At 27.9% G+C, this 18951-nt stretch overlaps 1 protein-coding gene and 1 non-coding gene across 2 annotated transcripts; one reads left to right on the top strand and one right to left on the bottom strand.

The window, feature by feature from the left end:
- Nucleotides 1-11590: 11590 nt before the first annotated feature.
- Nucleotides 11591-11696, bottom strand: LOC131170091 (small nucleolar RNA R71). The gene has a single exon (XR_009141033.1). It is a non-coding gene; the product is annotated as a small nucleolar RNA R71 (small nucleolar RNA).
- Nucleotides 11697-14180: 2484 nt separating this feature from the next.
- LOC131169390 (uncharacterized) lies at nucleotides 14181-15896 on the top strand. Its single transcript, XM_058128610.1, has 4 exons — nucleotides 14181-14645; nucleotides 14781-14918; nucleotides 15261-15459; nucleotides 15598-15896. The coding sequence occupies exons 1-4, from the start codon at nucleotides 14181-14183 to the stop codon at nucleotides 15894-15896; spliced, it is 1101 nt and encodes a 366-aa protein (XP_057984593.1).
- The last annotated feature ends 3055 nt before the right edge of the window (nucleotides 15897-18951 follow it).

The raw sequence follows: 18951 nt of genomic DNA, 5'->3' as shown, positions 1-18951 counted from the left end.
TAAAAATATAATTATGAATATTATAAATAGTGAAGGACAATTTGGGCAAAGCTAATGTTCCTCCCCCTCTCTTCATACATTTATATATTACATTGATATAAAGCATAGTTGGTTATAATTATAGTTATTATTGTCTATTATCCTAAGTATTTAATTATTTCTTTTTATTTAATTTTCTTTCTTTTTTCTTTTAATTATCTATTTTATTGTTATTGTTATCTTAATTTTTCATGCCTAAGTGATTGAAAATTTTATTTATTATTATATTTTTATAAATTTCTTATTTAATGTTTTAATATTTTATTTTATCATAAAAAGTTAAGAATTATATTTCTTCTTATATAAAAAGCCAGTAGAATTTTTTTTTAGTGTTGTCATGTGGATAAATTTATTCTTGGTATTGCCACGTGACACTTAACATATAAAAATTGTCATCTATATTTATAGTAATTATTGTCTATTATGCTAAGTATTTAATTATTTCTTTTTATTTAATTCTTTTTTTAATTATATATATTATTGCAATTATTATCTCAATTTTCATGATTAAACGATTGAAAATTTTATTTATTATTATATTTTTATAAATTTCTTCTTTAATGTTTTAATATTTCATTTTATTATAAAAATTTAAGAATTGTATCTTAATAATAAAAATAATTTAAAATTATATTAAAACACTTAAAAGTTTTCCTCTCTCCTATTTATACATTAATAAATTTAAATTTATTTTAATATTATTTTATTTTATTTATCTTATTTTATTATGCTTTATATATATATATAGAGAGAGTACATGCATGTAATTTAGTTTTTTTTTTCTTTTTGCACTATGTTTATGCATTTTAGATCATTAATATCATTTTTTAGAATAATGATAATATTACTAAACAAATAAATATTTGAATATATTATATTTTTTTAATATACTAAAAGAATATTAAAATTTTTTAGTATTTAAAGTAATTAATATAATCGTATGATTTAATTAATCTTATCTTATTTGATATATTTGATCAATAATTTTACTATATTGCTATATTTTTTTATTATAAAATCTTCATTAAAAAGTTAGAGATAAAATGTTTAATCAACATGAAAATAATAAAAATAAAATATAAAATAATTAATAATAAATACAAAATATTATTTTATTTTTATACATTAAAACTAAAATACATAAATTAAAAATATTTACATATTAAAGTTTCTATTAGCCACGAGCATTTGTATAGGCAATTCGCTCGTGTATATATAAAGCATACATACTTTTTCTTCATGTTGCACCAATTTATGTCAAGTGGTAATTTATTATTTTAATTGCATTTATTGAAGAAAATTATATAAATTATAATTATTATAATAGAATGATAACCAAATAACTTTTTACTATTATTAATACGTATTAACATATATTTATTTTTATAAATTTTTAATTATATATATACACTGTTTATATGCTTTTCATATTATTAGTATTCTTTTTTAAAATAATATTTTATATTATTAAATAAAGATAATATTTGAATATATTATATTTCTTTAATATATTAATTGAATTACAGATTTATGTCCAGTATTTTCTTACTTGCATTTTTTGAATAATTATTATGATAGAATAAATGTTATATATCTATAATGGCTGCCTATTAACTCTTTAGTTCTCTCTCTATATATATATATTAGTAAAAATTTTATATAAATGCCACTTTTTATTAATTATGTTTTATGCATAAAATTAAGGGAAATTGAAAAAAAAAACTTGGTGCTTTCAATTTTTTTTTTAATTATATCCTATACTAATGAAATTGTCAATTAAACTTTGTACTTTTTAATTCTTGCTGATTTTACTCTATCATCAATTGTGCCGCTAATTCACTAACGAAAACGACAACCGCCAAGGTTAAATGCCATGCCATGCTAACCATAGGGTATAATTGGTAAAAATTAAAAAACATAGTATTTAATTAGTAATTTAATTAGTATAGAATTAATTACCAAAAAAATGGAATTCCATTTTTTTTATAATTTCTTCTAAAATTATAAAATTTTACAATATAAATTATTGATTATAAGCATATATTCTATGTAAATTATTAATTAAACTATATAAATTTAAGTGGGTTTGAGTACAATTAGCTAATATAATTGGATTTGGGTATTTAAAATACTAATTGAATTCGGACAAGATAATTTACAGGGATACTTTATATGTTGCAATTCCTAGCATAATTTAAAGATTAAAAAATAAAATTTCTTTAAATATTTACTATATAAGTTGGATATAATTAATTAAAATTTATACAATAACATTAACAATCAAATCTCCTAAATTAGTTAAAGTTAGTTATATGAATTATTTTTTGTCATTCAGTTACGTTGAAAACCAATTTTGTATCAATGTTCAAAGATTATAAATTTTTTTTTATATTACTTCCCTTCATATCATTTTAAGTATCTCACTTTTCATTTTCATTTATTTTACTACTAATTTATCACATTTTCATGTTGATGCATTTTTAGGCCAATCAAATTAATTAAAATCGAATCGTTAACTAACTCTTCATTTAAAAGTAATTTGAAATTTTTTATAAATGAAAATGGATTGGTGAAATTGTAAAAAAAAAAAAAATCAACTTTCATTTTTTTAGTTATATCTTACACTAATTAAATTACCAATTAAATTTTCTACTTTCTAAATTTTATCAATTTTACCTTAACATTGGCGTGACGTGACATCTGATATCGTAATTGAACTTGCATATTGTTAGTAAAATAACGACACAGTTGGCGATTTGATAAGAGTTAAAAGTATATTATTTTAATTGGCAATTTAACTATTATAAAGTATAATTGAAAAAAAAAAAGTACATATTTTTTTATAATTTGCCCTAAAATTAACTAAATTATTAGACAATGACAATTTAGATATTTTTATTTAAATTTGGTATGATCATGTTGTTAATTAGTGATGGTAATGGCTCAAGTACTTTTGGTTATCTAATTCAATTGAATCTTATGACAGATTTCACCAATAGAGTCAGATACAGAGTATGTTTGGATTTAAAAAATAATATCATGTTTTTATATATTAGATGTCTATTACTAGTTCATTCATATAAATAAATAACTAAATATAAAATATATTTTTTTATAATAATATTAATATTTTTTATATATTATATTTGAAATAAATAAAATTTAAATATTTTTATAAAATTATTAAATTTAAAATATAAATTATTAATAAAAATAAATGCTTTATTTAAATAATTAATTAAAATATATAAAATTAAACGAATTAAAATATTATTTGAATAATAATAATCAAATTTATAATGATTTAAATAATTTAAAATAAATTTCAATCGAATTTAAAATAAATTTAATATTAAAATAAAGTCTAAATAAAATAATTTTTGTATACATCCTACTCATTATCATTTCTATCTAAAACCTAATGAAATAAGATAATGAACTTCAAAATGGCCCTGCTTTTAGGATGCACTATTCCTTCACAAAATTACTATTAAGTGTTGGGAAGGATAACCAGTCCAATACTTTTAGGTATCTAATTCAATTAAACTTTATTATAATGAATTTAAATAGTGTGTAAATAATTACTAAATATATAAAATATATATTTTGAATAATATTTTGAAATTTTATATATTATATTTTAAATAAATAAAATTTAAATATTTTTATAGTATTATTGAAATTTTAAAATAATATTTAGTTAATAATACAAATATATAAAATTTAATAAATTTAATATTATTGAACTAACAATAATTGAATTTTTAATGAGTTTAGATAATTTAATATAAATTTTAATCAAGTTTCAAATATTGAAAAATATTATTGAATCCAGGCAAAATGATTTTTACAAATACTAATGATAATTTTTTAACTAATCCATTAATTTAATTCAAAATAACTTATAATTTATTAAATAATTTAAATATGAGTGATTTATATTGGTGATTAACTTTATATTTTATATGATTTAATACAAAGTTAACACATTTCTATTAATTAAATCAATCTAATTTTGATTCTAAAAATTAAATAAATAAAATTAATTTTTGTTTAACATTCGAAATCATTTGTAACTCATAAAATTTGCTGAATCCTTTTTGTAGCTATTCAACAAAACATTTCGAATTAACTCATAATTCAAAATAATTTGATCAAATTTATTTTAAAAAATAACTTAAAATTACTCATAATCTAAAATAATTTAAACCTGAATATAAAAGCTCCATCATCCGTTCGGACGCATATCTTTTTTTTTTTTCTCCAATTTTCATTTCTCCCACTTTCTTCTCTTCATAAAAAAAAAAAAAGAAATCTTTTTGAAAAACTTTCTCAAATTTTCTTTCTCCGTTTTACTTATATTTTTCTTTGTTTGAGAAACCACCCAAAATTTGTCACCTGCTTCATTGATTGTATTTCATTAGAAAACAATTTGGCTAGCTAACAGCTTAAAAAAATGTGCGGATGCGTCATATATTGAGTATATCATTTAAGATTGTACTTTGATTTTTAGATCAAATGACTGTGAAAACTGACTACACTGAATACAATTTCATCAATCCCACTCCAAAATTAAAAGGGCAAGTAGATTGAAAATGGAAAAGACATTTAGATTAATTGAAAAGAGAGTACAAGACTTGAAACTAAATGCAAGAGCTTTGGAAAAATAAATGACTGATAAAATAAAGATAAAATATTGCTAGAGTCTGGTTGAGTTGTTGTTGTTTGATGTTATTGAGTGTTAGGGTCTTTTCACATTGCAGTGTATCTAACTTTTATAGTTGTGTCTGCCGGTATGTGGAAGACTCTTGGAAGACTCTGAAATATACTTTGACATGTTCTGTTGTTGCTTGCAGTTTCCTATCCACTTCTTTGAATTGCTTGAAACCGCCACAAATTGCCATGCAATTAACTGGAAGACTCCTGAAAAACTTTGAAATACATATTGCCACATTCTTCAGTTACCTGCATACTCCTTGTAATTGCTTGGAACTGCTACAAACTAACGTTACTGTTAGAATCCCACATCGAAAGAATATAAAGTAAAAGGGTAATATATAAGTGGTTGGGTTGTTATATTAATTTGGTTAGTCATTTTGATGTATACATCAAAAGCAATTTAATCACTTGTAGAAGTCCAAATTAAAATAAATTAAATTATAATTTGACCGACACTCTTTCTGAATTTAACAGTAACCACCATTAATTCACTTATTAATTATCTTAGGCTACAAATTACTTAAATTAACTTCACAAAAAATCAATTTAATTAATTCTTAAGACTAAAAATAATTAATAAATAAAATAATTATTTTTGACGTAAATAGATTGATTTTTTAAGAATAAATTATATATGTGCATCTAAAAGAAGAGCTATAAATGATACAATTTTTTTAATGGTTAGAGATATTTTTGTGTTAATTTTTTTTCCTTTTTATATCATCTTTGGAATGTACTTCTTCGTATAAATTTAATGCAATCAAAATAAATAATTTTATTAGGCTCTTTAAAGAAGTAAAATCCTAATCGGTAAGGATCTATATTATTCGGTTATTATCAAACAATTAAACCAAATAATGAAATTTGGTTATTTTCGTAAGATGACTTTGGTTCGATTCAATTCAAATCAGTTTTTCATTCAGTTACCAAACTAGTTGAAATAATTAAATTTCTATTAATTATTATATTAATTATAATTTTATTAATAATATATTATTTGTAATTATTATTTTTATGATTTTATAATAATATTTAACTTATAATTATTTTTTTATAAATATTAAGTTATATATATTATTTTTTATAATAAAAAATATTATAAATATAATTTATTATTATTTTAATAATTTATTAATTAATAATATAAATTATATATTTTATCTCTTTAGATTAATTTAGTTATAATTGATAACCGATTGAATTTTTTTTGTTTCACTTAATTTTGATTTTCTCTCAATTTTAATTTAGTCTGATTTTGTTAATACTTTTAAAGTCAGTTAACATTCAGTCAGTTGAAAATTCATTTCGATTTGATTTGGTTCAATTAACCAAATACTCATCCCTATTAATCGATAAGGAAAAAAAAATTCATCTTATTGATTAGACTAATTATATCAAGTACTTAGCTTAAAAAAATGTCCAAAAATTAAAGGGGAAAAAATCCATTGTCTTTTAAATTTCAAGAAAGACAAAAAACAAGATTAGAAATGTAATTTTCTTGGTTACGATAACTTTTCCTTCAAACCTAGCTTATTTTCGAGTAATTATATGGTAAGTCAGTAATTAGGGTTCACTTTTTTTTTTTTTTTAATTTATAGAATCACTTTTATGGAATTGTCTAAATTTTATTTACTTATCCATGTGGGATTACCTATATGAAATCATTATTTTATTATATAACTTTTTCATATTTTCACTCCAAAAGAATGGTTTAGATAGAATATAAAGGGTGTATTTAGGAGTGTGCAAACGGTTGGTTCTGTTTCGAAAAGAACCGAATAAATAAAACCGAAAATTAAAATAAAAAATTTTAAAAACAGAACCAAACCGATTAATAAGAGAAAACTGAACCGAATCGAACCGATAAATATCAGTTCGGTTCGGTTTTAAACCGATCAAATCGAAATTTATAAAATTTCATATTTTTAACATTAAATCTAAATAATAAAACATAAAAACAAAAAAAATAGAAATCAAAACTAAAAAATCTTAAGATTTGGTTCGGTTTTCTTTGATTTTGGTTCGATTCGATTTTCTTTGATTTTCTATATATATTAATAATTTCGGTTCATTTTTTATTTTTATTTTTTATGAAAATAATCTAACCGAACCAATTAATCAAAATTATCAAAATTATAAACTAAACCGAATCGATTGAATTTTAAAATCGAACCGATTGAACCGAATTGAATCAATTCAGTTTGATTTTTTAATTTAAACCGAAAACTGATATTAATTGAATCACGTTAAAATTTTTCACGAGTTGACTTTTTAGTCAATTTTAAAATATTAAATAAATGAAACTAAAATTGATTTAAAAAATAAATTTAATTGAAACAAAATATATTCAATTATTATAACTAAAATATCAAAAACAATTATGATATATATTTTATATTATTAATTAATAAAATATTAATAAAAATATATTTGTAATCATTTTGTATTTATAAAAAATAACAAATGTGATTTATTTTTAATAAAAAATAATTATAAATTAAATTTTATTAATAAAATAATAACTACTATATTAATTAATAAAAATCTGATTATTTCAATTAGTTGGTTGCATAAATTAAAATTAACTGATTTGATAATTGAAAATTAAAATTATTATGATAATTAAATTGAATCAAATGTATTTCTATCAAAATAATTAAATTTTATTAATTTGATTTAATTATTCAATTAACACCCTTAAATATAATCATTATTTTTTTCTTTGCATTATAATTTTTCTTCCGGTGTCCAAACAGGGAAAATCTCTTTCCTTTTTATTTTCCTTCTTTTAGCAGAACGCCGTACTTTCTTTTTCTTCATAATTGTAAACACCAGACAGCAATCTCGCAATATTCTTACTCGTTTATTGGGAAAAAAAAGTATTTATGAATAATAATAATATTAAAATTAATTATATGATAAGTCTATTTTATCAATAAATGACTTATATTAAAATAGTGTTTGATATAAATGAATTTTATAAAATTTTGTGAAATTTATTTGTAAATATAAAATTTTAATATTTGATTTAAATGAAAATTCATTTGTAATTCTTAATAATCAATTTCATCTAATTTATTATAATTAAATTAAATTCTATAAAAAATAATAGAATTTGTAAATGAATTCCAAACTTTAAATCATATATATTTCAAATGATAAAATTATTTTTTTATTATATATTATTTTATTTGTTGCAAACATAAAATTTATTTTATTTGAAATGAATTTCACATTTAATATAAAATATATCAAATAAAGAAATTCATTTATAAATGAATTTTATCATGAAATTCATTTATAAATGAAATAAATTTTACAATAGAATTGAACCAAATAATGTCTTACATTTTTATTTTTTTAAAATGACTAATGAAAATTTTCATTTTTATTTATATATATGGTGCAATATTGAAAATTTCAAGCTTAGTTATTTAATTCTTAAAGAAAAAAAATAGGCCTATTTAATTAAAAAAAAATAAATCTTTTTGCTAATTAATAATAATATTAAAAGATGTGGGATTCTTAGCCTTTATTTGTCCCAAAGAGGCCCTCACAACTTTTGCAATTAAGTTGCCAATCTAATGTTGTAAAGTCTTATAGGACAGGACAATAATTTTAATTTTTTTTAATCAACAAATTAAATTGACAAAACAAAAAAAAAATATTTTTTTTACACTATGAAACAAACATTTATTTGCAAAGTTATTGGTCTAATAGCTAGCCAATGTCTTGCTTCTTTGGTATAGTTGAGGATCAGATTCCAATACTTCAATCCTCAATCCAAGACTTGAATGAAATTTTTTTGGACCTTGATCGATGATTGGGTTTTCTTGATGATTACCATGAACAGAAAATAGAAATAATCTGGATATTACATCGTCCAAGAGTATTGCAGTCAATTATATTATGAAAAACATGAATTAATATCTGTGAACATATCAATGGAACTATATAATTGAAAAACATGAATTAATATCTGTGAACATATCAATGGAACTATCTTTTTTTCCCCCCATTTCATTGGCAATGTCAACGCTGTGGTTTTGAAAGTAATAAAACAACTAATTATGTATACCAGAAGCAAGTTGAAGGAATGGTCTTTTTGTTGAAACTCAAGCTTTTTAATGGCTGCAATATTCCCTTCTTCTCCTGGGTATTCCCCTCAGCCTACAGTGAGTGTTGACCTATCAACAATAGAAGAAGGAAAGGAGGCAAACACTCCTTCACGGAGGCATCAACAGCAGAAATTATTGTTTCTCCAATCAATGCTCTTAAGGCAGGGTTTTTCTTGTTCTAGCCAATTAATGCTAATTGGAATTGCCAAATTGATTTAGCTAACTGGGTTTTTTTTTTTTTTTTAATTTTTTTTTATTTTATAGTGTGGTTCTGTGATGATTGAGATCAAGTATTGGATATTCCAACTCTGGTTGTAGCAGTGGCATGGGGGATTGTTGTGATGGTGATGATATATGCATTAGGCCATGTCTCCTGCGGCCTTTTAATCCTGCTATTATTATTGCTTTTGCAGTTTCATTTAAGTATCCATGGAAAAGGTTAGCAGTAGTGGTAACTAATCAGACTATTGGTTCGTCAACTATGTCTCAAATAAGATAAGGATCAATCAATATTGAGAATATATACAGAGCCAGTTTGGTTATGCAATATACCTAAGCTTCAAAACGCAGCTGATTCCTTGAATTTTTGAAGGTATCAGGATATGTGGCATCACAGTTAGCAGGGTCAACCCTGGCCATCCTCACCCTATGTGTGATGTTCCATGAAAAAGCAGATATCAAGTTCAGAGTGAATCAGTTGAAGGCTTTATAATATAGGAGTTTATAACGTCATTCATTCTAATGCTCACCATTTGTAGTGTTGCCACTGATAGTAGAGCAGTACGACAGACTCCATAACTTCAGCTTTGCTTTCCATATGTAAAATTTATTAATTAATTTTTTTTCATTGGACATGAACACTCATTCTCACAACCTAAGAGATGATTCCAATATCACTTAAGCAAAAGCTTGTTGATTAATTATTGTTCTTTAAATTTTCATGCATATCATGGGTGAATCTGAAATGCAGATAAACGAGCTGTCTGGCGTGACAGTAGGGGCTGCAATGCATTGATATCCTGATTACAAGGTAATGTGACATATGGAGTAAATGTAGGGGCTGCAATGCATTGATATCCTGATTGCAAGGTAATGTGATATATGGAGTAAATATAGTTTTTATTTTAATTAATTTTGTTTGTTTTTATCAATTTTAAGTCAATTATATTTTAATTTTTATCTTTATTAGTAATCATGTTAATATTTTTGTTCTAAGTTTGATTTTATTGATTTTTTATTGTTTTAGGTGAAAAATGGCCAATGATTGAAGAAATGTTTGCAAGGAGATAATTGGGGTCATTTGAGAGTTTTTAGAGTTAAATTTTCATGCCCAAGAAAGAGTAGTCAATTTACACCCTGGGCATGAGACTTGCAGCTGATTGAAGAAAAATTGAAGAAAATGTTCATTTTGGTGTCAAATGGGAATTCATAATGCTTGAATGATTTTTGATTCATGATTTGGTTGGGAAACATCTCATGAATCTTGTTAGAACAACCATTAACATAGTTTTTTTTTGGCTAAAAGTGGAAACAAAGGCTAATTATTATGGGGTATTTTGATATCTTGGGTTTTTAATGCTTTAATGATATCTTGGGTTCTTATTGGGAAATTTGGGTTATCTTGGTTAATTGAAGGGTTTAATAATGCCTGGGAATGATTATTAGATATTTTTGTGTTATTACCCTCACTAAGATAGTTAAATTGATTATATGACAAAATTAAGTAAAATTGCATAATGGGTCAAGTAAAGTCAAAATCTCTAGCCTTCTTTTAATTGATTTTAAACTCTTTTCTTTGTTTCTTTTGTTAGTTAATTTTCAATTGAGTTAATTTTAGTTTAATTATGGTTAATATTAGTTTTAAGTTGCTCTAAATTCTTTCATTCAAATTAATTCGATCATCTAGAAATTAGCAAATTAACATATATTTTGGTAATTAAAGACAATCTTCATGGGAACGATATCTTACTCATTCTATATTACTTGTGTGATTCTGTATACTTGTGGATTAGAAATAAGTTTTTGGCATTGTTGTCGAGGATTGACAACTTTGATATCAAAATAGTTGATTTTATTGGTAATTTAGGCATTTTTATTTTATTGAATTTAATTTTTATGTTTATGCTTTGGTTGTTTGTAGGTGGTTTATAAGAAGATTGGTTGACTCAAGCTCATTGCAATTTGATCTTGAAATTGAGAGAACTTGTAGAGCGAATAGAAAACAAGTTAGAGAAAGGAAGAAGGCTGAAAATGAAACTAATATTGAAATGGATAACGTGAATCTAAGAGTGGTGATTAAGGAAGTGGTGGATGATGAGCAAGAGGCATAAGTTCCAAGGCAACAATTGAGGGTTTTGCAAGATTAAATTAAGCCAACGTTGTTTGGTTATACATCGAGCATTCCAAGACCTATGGTGCATGATAACAATTTTGAGTTGAAGCATGCTCTTATTCAGATGGTTCAGACTGCATGTTAGTTTGGAGGGACTACAAATGAGGATCCTAATGTCCATTTGGAGAGCTTTCTCATGATATGTGATACATTGAAGTTCAATAGAGTATCGGATGATGCCATTAGATTAAGACTCTTCCCATTCTTTCTAAGGGATAGAGCAAGAGGATGGTTGAATTCTTTGCCTACTGGGTCTATCACTATATGGGAGGACTTAGCAAAAAAGTTCATGGCTAAGTTCTTTCCTCCGGCCAATATTGTGAAGCTGAGAAATGATATCCAGATGTTACTCAGATGGATATGGAAACACTCTATGAAGCTTAGGATATATTTAAAGATTTGGTGAAAAGGTGTCCACACTATGGGCTACCTAAGTGGTTGTTGATTTAAAGCTTCTACAATGGGTTAAATGGTCATACTAGAAGAGATTGGGGAAGTCAATTGATGAGGGTTATGAGTTGTTGGAAGAGTTAGAAGATAATTGCTATCAATGGAGATTGGGGAAGTCAATTGATGAGGGGTATGAGTTGTTGGAAGAGTTAGAAGATAATTGCTATCAATGGCCCAATGAGAGGAACACAATAAGGAAAGCTACTGGAGTTCAGGAGGTTGACTCTATTACTGGACTGAATGCTCAAATGGACTCTATTTCTAGAAGATTAGATCAAATGTCAGTGAATACAGCTACTACTAACACTAGAGCACCTGTTTCTGAGAATTATGCCGGGACACATGTAATAAAGGATTGTTACATAAATGAGTCATTCTTCCAACCAATACAAGAGCAAGCAATATATAGGCAATCCTGGAAGGTAGCAGAACAATTCATTTTCCAATACTTATACCCCTACTTGGAAGAATCACCCTAATTTTTCATGGGGAGGACAATAGCAGCTTAGATATCAAAATAAAGCACCACATGGTTTTTCACAGCCAGAAAAGAAAACAAGTTTGGAAGATATTGTGGCAAATATGGCTAAGACAATAGAGACTTTCATGAATGAGACCAAGATGAACTTCTAGAATCAGAATGTGACTTTGCAAAATCAGCAAGCTGCTATTAAGAACTTAGAGGTGCAAATGGGACAAATAGCTAGTATGATATCTGGAAGGAATCAAGGTAATTTGCCTAGCAACATAGAGTGTAATCCTAAAGAGTAAACGAATGCTATTACTTTAAGGAGTGGAAAGCTACGTGAAGATCCCCAAAAGAAAGAGAAGGTAAAGGAAGTTGAAAAATAAGTTGTTGAATAGAAGGAAGAAGTACAATTGAAGGAGAGAGTATAAGAGCCAATAAAACCATACATGCCTCCTGTAACATTTCTACAAAGACTTAAGCAACATCATGAAGACAAAAATTTTTTGAAATTCTTAGAGGTGTTTAAGAAGTTACACATAACATACCTTTTGCAAAAGCATTGGCACAAATGTCAAGTTATGCCAAGTTTTTGAAGGATATCTTATCCAAGAAAAGAAGGCTAGAGGATCATGAAACATTGATGCTGACAAAGGAATGTAGTGCAATTATCCAAAACAAGTTGCCATCCAAGTTGAAGGATCCAAAGAGTTTTACTATCCCTTGCAATATTGGCAATGTAGAATTTACTAGAGCTTTATGTGATTTAGGTGCCAGTATTAATTTAATGCCTCTTTCTGTTTTCAGGAAACTTGAGCTAGGAGATATAAAGCCAGCCAGTGTTTCATTGCAATTAGTAGATAGATCAGTAACTTATCCTAGGGGCATAATTGAAGATGTTTTGGTCAAGATGGATGAGTTTATCTTTCCAATAGATTTTATGGTGTTAGACATAGAGGAAGATAGAGAAGTTCCATTGATTTGGGTTGCCCATTCCTTGCAAATGGCAATGCACTCATAGATGTCCATGAAGGTGTTTGAATGATATTCAAGATGTTGAGTGTGATTGTTTGCATGATATTGGATGTGAAGTTGTGCATAATGTTGAGATAGGATAAGAAAAAGTGGAAGAAAATTCAGTTCCTAAGTTGGAATTGAAACCACTCCCAAGTCATTTTATATATGCATTTTTAGGAGAATCTTCAATTTTTCTTGTGATTATTTTTGCAAATTTGAATGTTGAGCAAGAAAATAAACTTTTGCATGTTTTGAGACAACATATGACTGCTTTAGGATGGTCCATATCTAATATTAAGGGTATAAGTCCTAGCTTTTACATGCATAAGATTTTGATGGAAGAAAATTATAAGCCTACAATTGAAAATAAACGTAGATTAAATCCTAACATGAAGAGGTAGTGAGAGCTGAGGTTATAAAGTTGTTAGATTTTGGAATTATATATCCTACATTTGATAGCAGTTGGGTGAGTCTAGTTCAGGTGATTCCTGAGAAGGGGGGAATGACAGTAGTGCAAAATGAGAAAAATAAATTGATTCCAACTAGAATTGTTACGGGATGGCGTGTTTGTATTGATTATAGGAAGTTGAATAAAACCACTTGTAAGGATCATTTTCCATTGTCATTTATAGATCAAATGCTTGAGAGATTGTCTGGTTATACTTTCTATTGTTTTCTTAATGGATATGCTAGTTATATTCAAATTCCTGTTGCACTTGGGGATTAAGAAAAAACCACATTCACATGTCCTTATTAGACTTTTACTTATAGAAGGATGCCATTCATGTAATGCACCTGCAATATTTCAGAGAAGCATGATGACAATTTTTCTTACATGGTTTAGAAATTCATTGAAATTTTTATGGATGCTTTTTCTATTTTTAAACCTTCTTTTGACGTTCATTTGGCTAATCTTTCCCAAGTTTTATGGAGATGTGAAGAAACTAATTTAGTGTTAAATTGGGGAAAATGCCATTTTATGGTGCAAGAGAGGGTGGTTCTAGGCTATAAAATTTCAACAAGAGGTATTGAGGTAGATAGAGTAAAGGTGGAAGTAATTGAAAAATTACCTCCATCAACATCAGTGAAAGTAGTAAGAAGTTTCCTTGGGCATGCAGACTTCTATAGGAGATTTATAAAGGATTTTTCTAAGATCACCAAGCCTCTTTATAATTTGTTACTTAAGGATGCACCATTTCAATTTACTGATGAATGTTTAATTGCTTTTGATAGGTTAAAGAAAGAGTTAATTTCAGCTCCTATCATTATTGCACTAGTTTGGAGTTTGCCTTTCGAGTTGATGTGTAATGCAAGTGATTTTGCAATTGGAGCAGTATTGGGGCAAAGGAAGGAGAACAGACTTCATATGGTGTATTATGCAAGCAAAACTCTAAATGATTCTCAACTAAATTATGTCATAGCTGAGAAAGAGATGCTAGCTATTGTTTTTGCTTTTGATAAATTTAGATCATATTTAATTAGAGCAAAAGCCATAGTTTATACTGATCACTTTGCAATTAAGTAGTTACTTTAGAAAAAGGATGCTAAACCAAGACTAATTACATGGGTACTTTTGCAGGAGTTTGATTTGGAAATTAGAGACAAGAAAGGAGTGAAAAATCTTGTAGCATGTCATTTGTCTCGATTAGAGTTTGAAGAGCAAGAAGAGAAATATGAGCTACCCATAAATGAATCATTTCCTAATGACCAATTAATGGTAATAATCTCATCTATCACTCCTTAGTATGTTGATTTTGTGAACTATTTTGCATGTGGGATACTTCCTCCTGATATGAATTATCAACAAAGAAAAAAAATTTTGCATGATGTTAAATTTTATTCTTGGGAGGCCCCTTACTTGTTTGAATATTATTTAGATCAACTGATTAAAAAGTGTGTTCCAAATAATGAGATACAAACTGTGATTAATCATTGTCATTCATTAGAGTGTGGGGGTCATTCTAGACCTATCAAAATAGTTGCTAAGATATTACAATCTGGTTTTTGTTGGCCAAATATATTTAAAGATGTTTATGCTTTTGTTGCTTTTTGTGACCAGTGTCAAAGGACCGACAACATCTCAAATAAGCATGAAATGCCTTTAACAAGTATCTTAGAATTTGAATTGTTTGATGTTTGGGGTTTAGATTTTATGGGATCTTTTCCTGCTACTTATTCTAATCATTATATTTTGGTGGCAGTTGACTATGTATCTAAATGTGTTGAAGCCATTGCTTTTCCAACAAATGACTCCAAAAGTATATTGAGATTTTTAAAGAAATGCATTTTTACTTACTTTAGAGTTCCTAGAGCAATCATTATAGATGGTGATAACTACTTTTGCAATAAATATTTGGACTCTTTGCTAACTAAATATGGTGTTACTCATCATGTAGGTACACCGTATCATCTACAAATGAGTGGCCAAATGGAGATTTCTAATAAAAAGCTCAAAAGAATTTTGGAGACTACAGTGAAAGCTTCAAGGAAAGATTGGTCTAAGAAATTGGATAATACATTGTGGACATATAGGATGAAATACAAGACACCGATTGGAACATCTCCATATCATTTGGTGTGCGGTAAAGCTTGCCATTTACCTATGGAATTGGAGCATAGGGCCTATTGGGCAACAAGATTGTTGAATATGGATGCAAAAGTTATTGGAAAGGAAAAAAATTCTTCAGTTAAATGAATTGGAAGAATTTCACCACTATGCTTGTGAGAATACAAAAATTTACAAGGCGTAGACCAAGAGATGGCATGACAAACATATTCTAAGAAGAGATTTTCATGTGGCTCAGAAGGTTTTACTCTACAATTCTCATCTGAGGTTGTTTCCAAGCAAGCTTAAATCAAGATGATTAGGACCTTTGAGGTGGTTCAAGTTCATCCGTATGGTGAAGTGGAGGTGAAAAAAGGATGATAAAACCATTAAGGTGAATGGTCAAAGGTTAAAGGTGTACATAGAGAGAGAGTTTGAGCAAGTCAAGAGGGTATTATTGCTAGATTGAAGTCAAAAGAAGGAATGGTCAAGCTTAAAACCTTAAACAAGCGTTTCTTGGGAGGCAATCCAAGCTATATCCTTCGTTTTTTTATAGTTTCTTTCACTTTTGTTTATGTTTGGTTTTTCTTTAATTTTAGTTATTTGGTATCCCCAAATTTTGATTAGTGTTGATTTTACTTACTTGAAGGTATTTAAAGGTAAGAAGGAAAGAAAAATGAGGAGCAAGGATTGTGAAAAAGAGTGCTCAATTGCAAATAGGCGTGCTACAAAGGGGGGTCACCCTTAACCTTGCCTATAATGAATGGATGGGATGATTTCTTGCTTTGTGTTAAATTGATAAGTGAAAGTTCATGTGTTGTGTAGTGTTGATATTCTTGACTCATTTATTGATGAATGTGTAATTGAAGTGATATGTATGGAATTGACATATTGAAGTGGTAGTTGATGTTGATTGTAACACCCTAGGCAAATCCCACATCGGCAAAACACGAGAGAGATGCTGGGTTTATAAGTTGGTGGTTCGTAACCCCTAGTGACGCGTTTTAAAACCGTGAGGGCTTTGGCCCAGAGCGGACAATATCACTAGTGGGCTGGGCCATTACATTTGTGGTATCAGAGCCGCTCCGCGTGCAACCTTGGGCGATCGTGGGGCAAACCTCAGCGAGGACGCTGAGTCCCATAAGGGGGGTGGATTGTAACACTCTAGGCAAATCCCACATCGGCAAAACACGGGAGAGATACTGGGTTTATAAGTTGGTGGTTCGTAACCCCTAGTAATGCATTTTAAAACCGTGAGGGCTTTGGCCCAGAGCGGACAATGTCACTAGTAAACCGGGCCATTACATTGAGTCTTATGATGAGTGAATTGTTGATTGATCTTGAATTGTGATGTGTGAGATAGAATTGGAATTTTTTTTTTTTGATTTGAAGTGTGTGGATGGAGAAAAGGTGTTTGCATGTTAATGTTGAGTGAGGAATTAGTCATTTCTTTAAGAGATTTGTGAGGAATTGGTGTGATAATAGTTTGATTTGTTTTTTTTGGGAGAGTTCAGGTGCTTAAAAGAGTTCAATTTGAGGGTTGTTTAAGTTGCTAAATTAATGCATTTTATGTTCATATTCATAAGAGGCAAAAAGTATGCTTTTAAAAAATTTATTCGGAGTAATTTTTCTCATTCTTACTGTAACTTTCGTACCTTAGGGGTGAGGACACCCATGATTCACGTCTTAGTGATGAAACTCTCACACAAAAATGCATTCCATAGAAAAAATTTCAAGTTGCTGAATGTCACATGGGTTGGGTGTGAAAAGGAGCTATACGCATGGCTTGGGCATGTATTTCATAGCATTTATGCCCCTTTGCCTCAAGAAACATGCCCTAAGCGTGAAAGTATATAATCAGCACGGCCTGGCCATGCGAAGTCCAGCGCACCATTGCCCCAATTTTTGCATGCCGCAACCCACACGGCTTGGACATGAAGCGTCATGTTCAGCAAGCCTTGGGCATGTAATGCTCAAACTTGTTTTCTTCTGGATTCTTTCTTTGAATTTTCAGATTTCTCCTCTCTCATTTGCTTCTCTCATGGTGGCAACACTTCTTTGTGCTTCTAATAATTCATTTTCTCGCATTTTCATATATTCAAGGTATGAATTTTATCATTCTTCTTTTCATTTCTTTGATTTTTAATTCTTTTTCACACATATTAGAGTTTGATTGCTAGTTTTATGGTGCATTTTTCTTTGCATTTTTCCACTTACCCATTCACATCACACTTGAATTTATTTTTTTTCACTCCATTTGGTATGAAGTTTTTCTTTTTTGCTTAAATTCTTACATTTGCATCATCTCACATTTATTTGGGTTGATTTTGAGCATTGTTGTATCCTTTCTCTCTCTACTTTTTCACATTTTCTTGAATGTTCTCACCATCCAAACACTCTCTTTATAATCATAAAATGGATTTTATTTTCTTTTAATTTCACAATCCCCGTTATCATTTCCATCTCTCATTTGCATTGGGTGTTATTAATTTGTGGTTATTGGTGAATTTTGGTTAGGATTGGATATTTTTTACTATGGCATCTGTCACGACCCAACCTATGGGCCGGACCGGCACTAGGACCTGGGCCAGCCTAAAGCCCCCGAGGCCCGTAGTAAGCCTTAACTATTCATTAACCCAACTCTAAGGCCCATTTGGGCCCAATATCAAGAAAACAAACGGACAGAGTCCGGCCATAAAATGGACTTACCAACGGGGAGTTTTCGACTCACCCGACCTGTAAACACAATATATAGTCAATTGGGGAGCTCAGCTCACCCTCCACATACTCATCAACATAATAATAAATGGGAGCTCAGCTCCCTCATCCAATCCATCAACATGCATAGCATATTAAGTTTACAGGTCCCAAAATAATAATTTAATTTACAGACCCAAATCAAATAACATTTCTAACACATGCGAAAATTCTAAGATTTAACAAGTTTATACAAACAGTAATAATTGACCTGCGAGGGAGAAAAGCAGGTTAACCAAAATAAAATCCTCCTGTAGCCTGAAAAAAATATTGAACAGGAGTGAGCGTTCGACTCAGAGAGTAAAATATCAATTTTAACCATAATCTCTATAACTATCTAGAACTAATGCACCCTGTAGAGTGAAATGCAACATCAACAACATTTTCACATCATAACATCAAAAAGGTAATTTGGAGCACTCACACACCCTGTAGTATCAATCATAAC

This window comes from Hevea brasiliensis, chromosome 10, assembly GCF_030052815.1.
Source record: "Hevea brasiliensis isolate MT/VB/25A 57/8 chromosome 10, ASM3005281v1, whole genome shotgun sequence".
NCBI lineage: Eukaryota > Viridiplantae > Streptophyta > Magnoliopsida > Malpighiales > Euphorbiaceae > Hevea > Hevea brasiliensis.
Note: the sequence above shows the minus strand (reverse complement) of the source record. Positions and strands in the feature narration are given on the sequence as shown.

Bases quoted from the DNA above. Each gene is read 5' to 3' on its own strand.
- LOC131169390 (XM_058128610.1), top strand. From the start codon at position 14,181: ATGGTGCAAGAGAGGGTGGTTCTAGGCTATAAAATTTCAACAAGAGGT. The intron at 14,919-15,260 runs GTAATAATCTCA...TTTTGTGACCAG, and splicing joins TTCCTAATGACCAATTAATG to TGTCAAAGGACCGACAACAT. The intron at 15,460-15,597 runs GTATATTGAGAT...CTCATCATGTAG, and splicing joins TCCAACAAATGACTCCAAAA to GTACACCGTATCATCTACAA.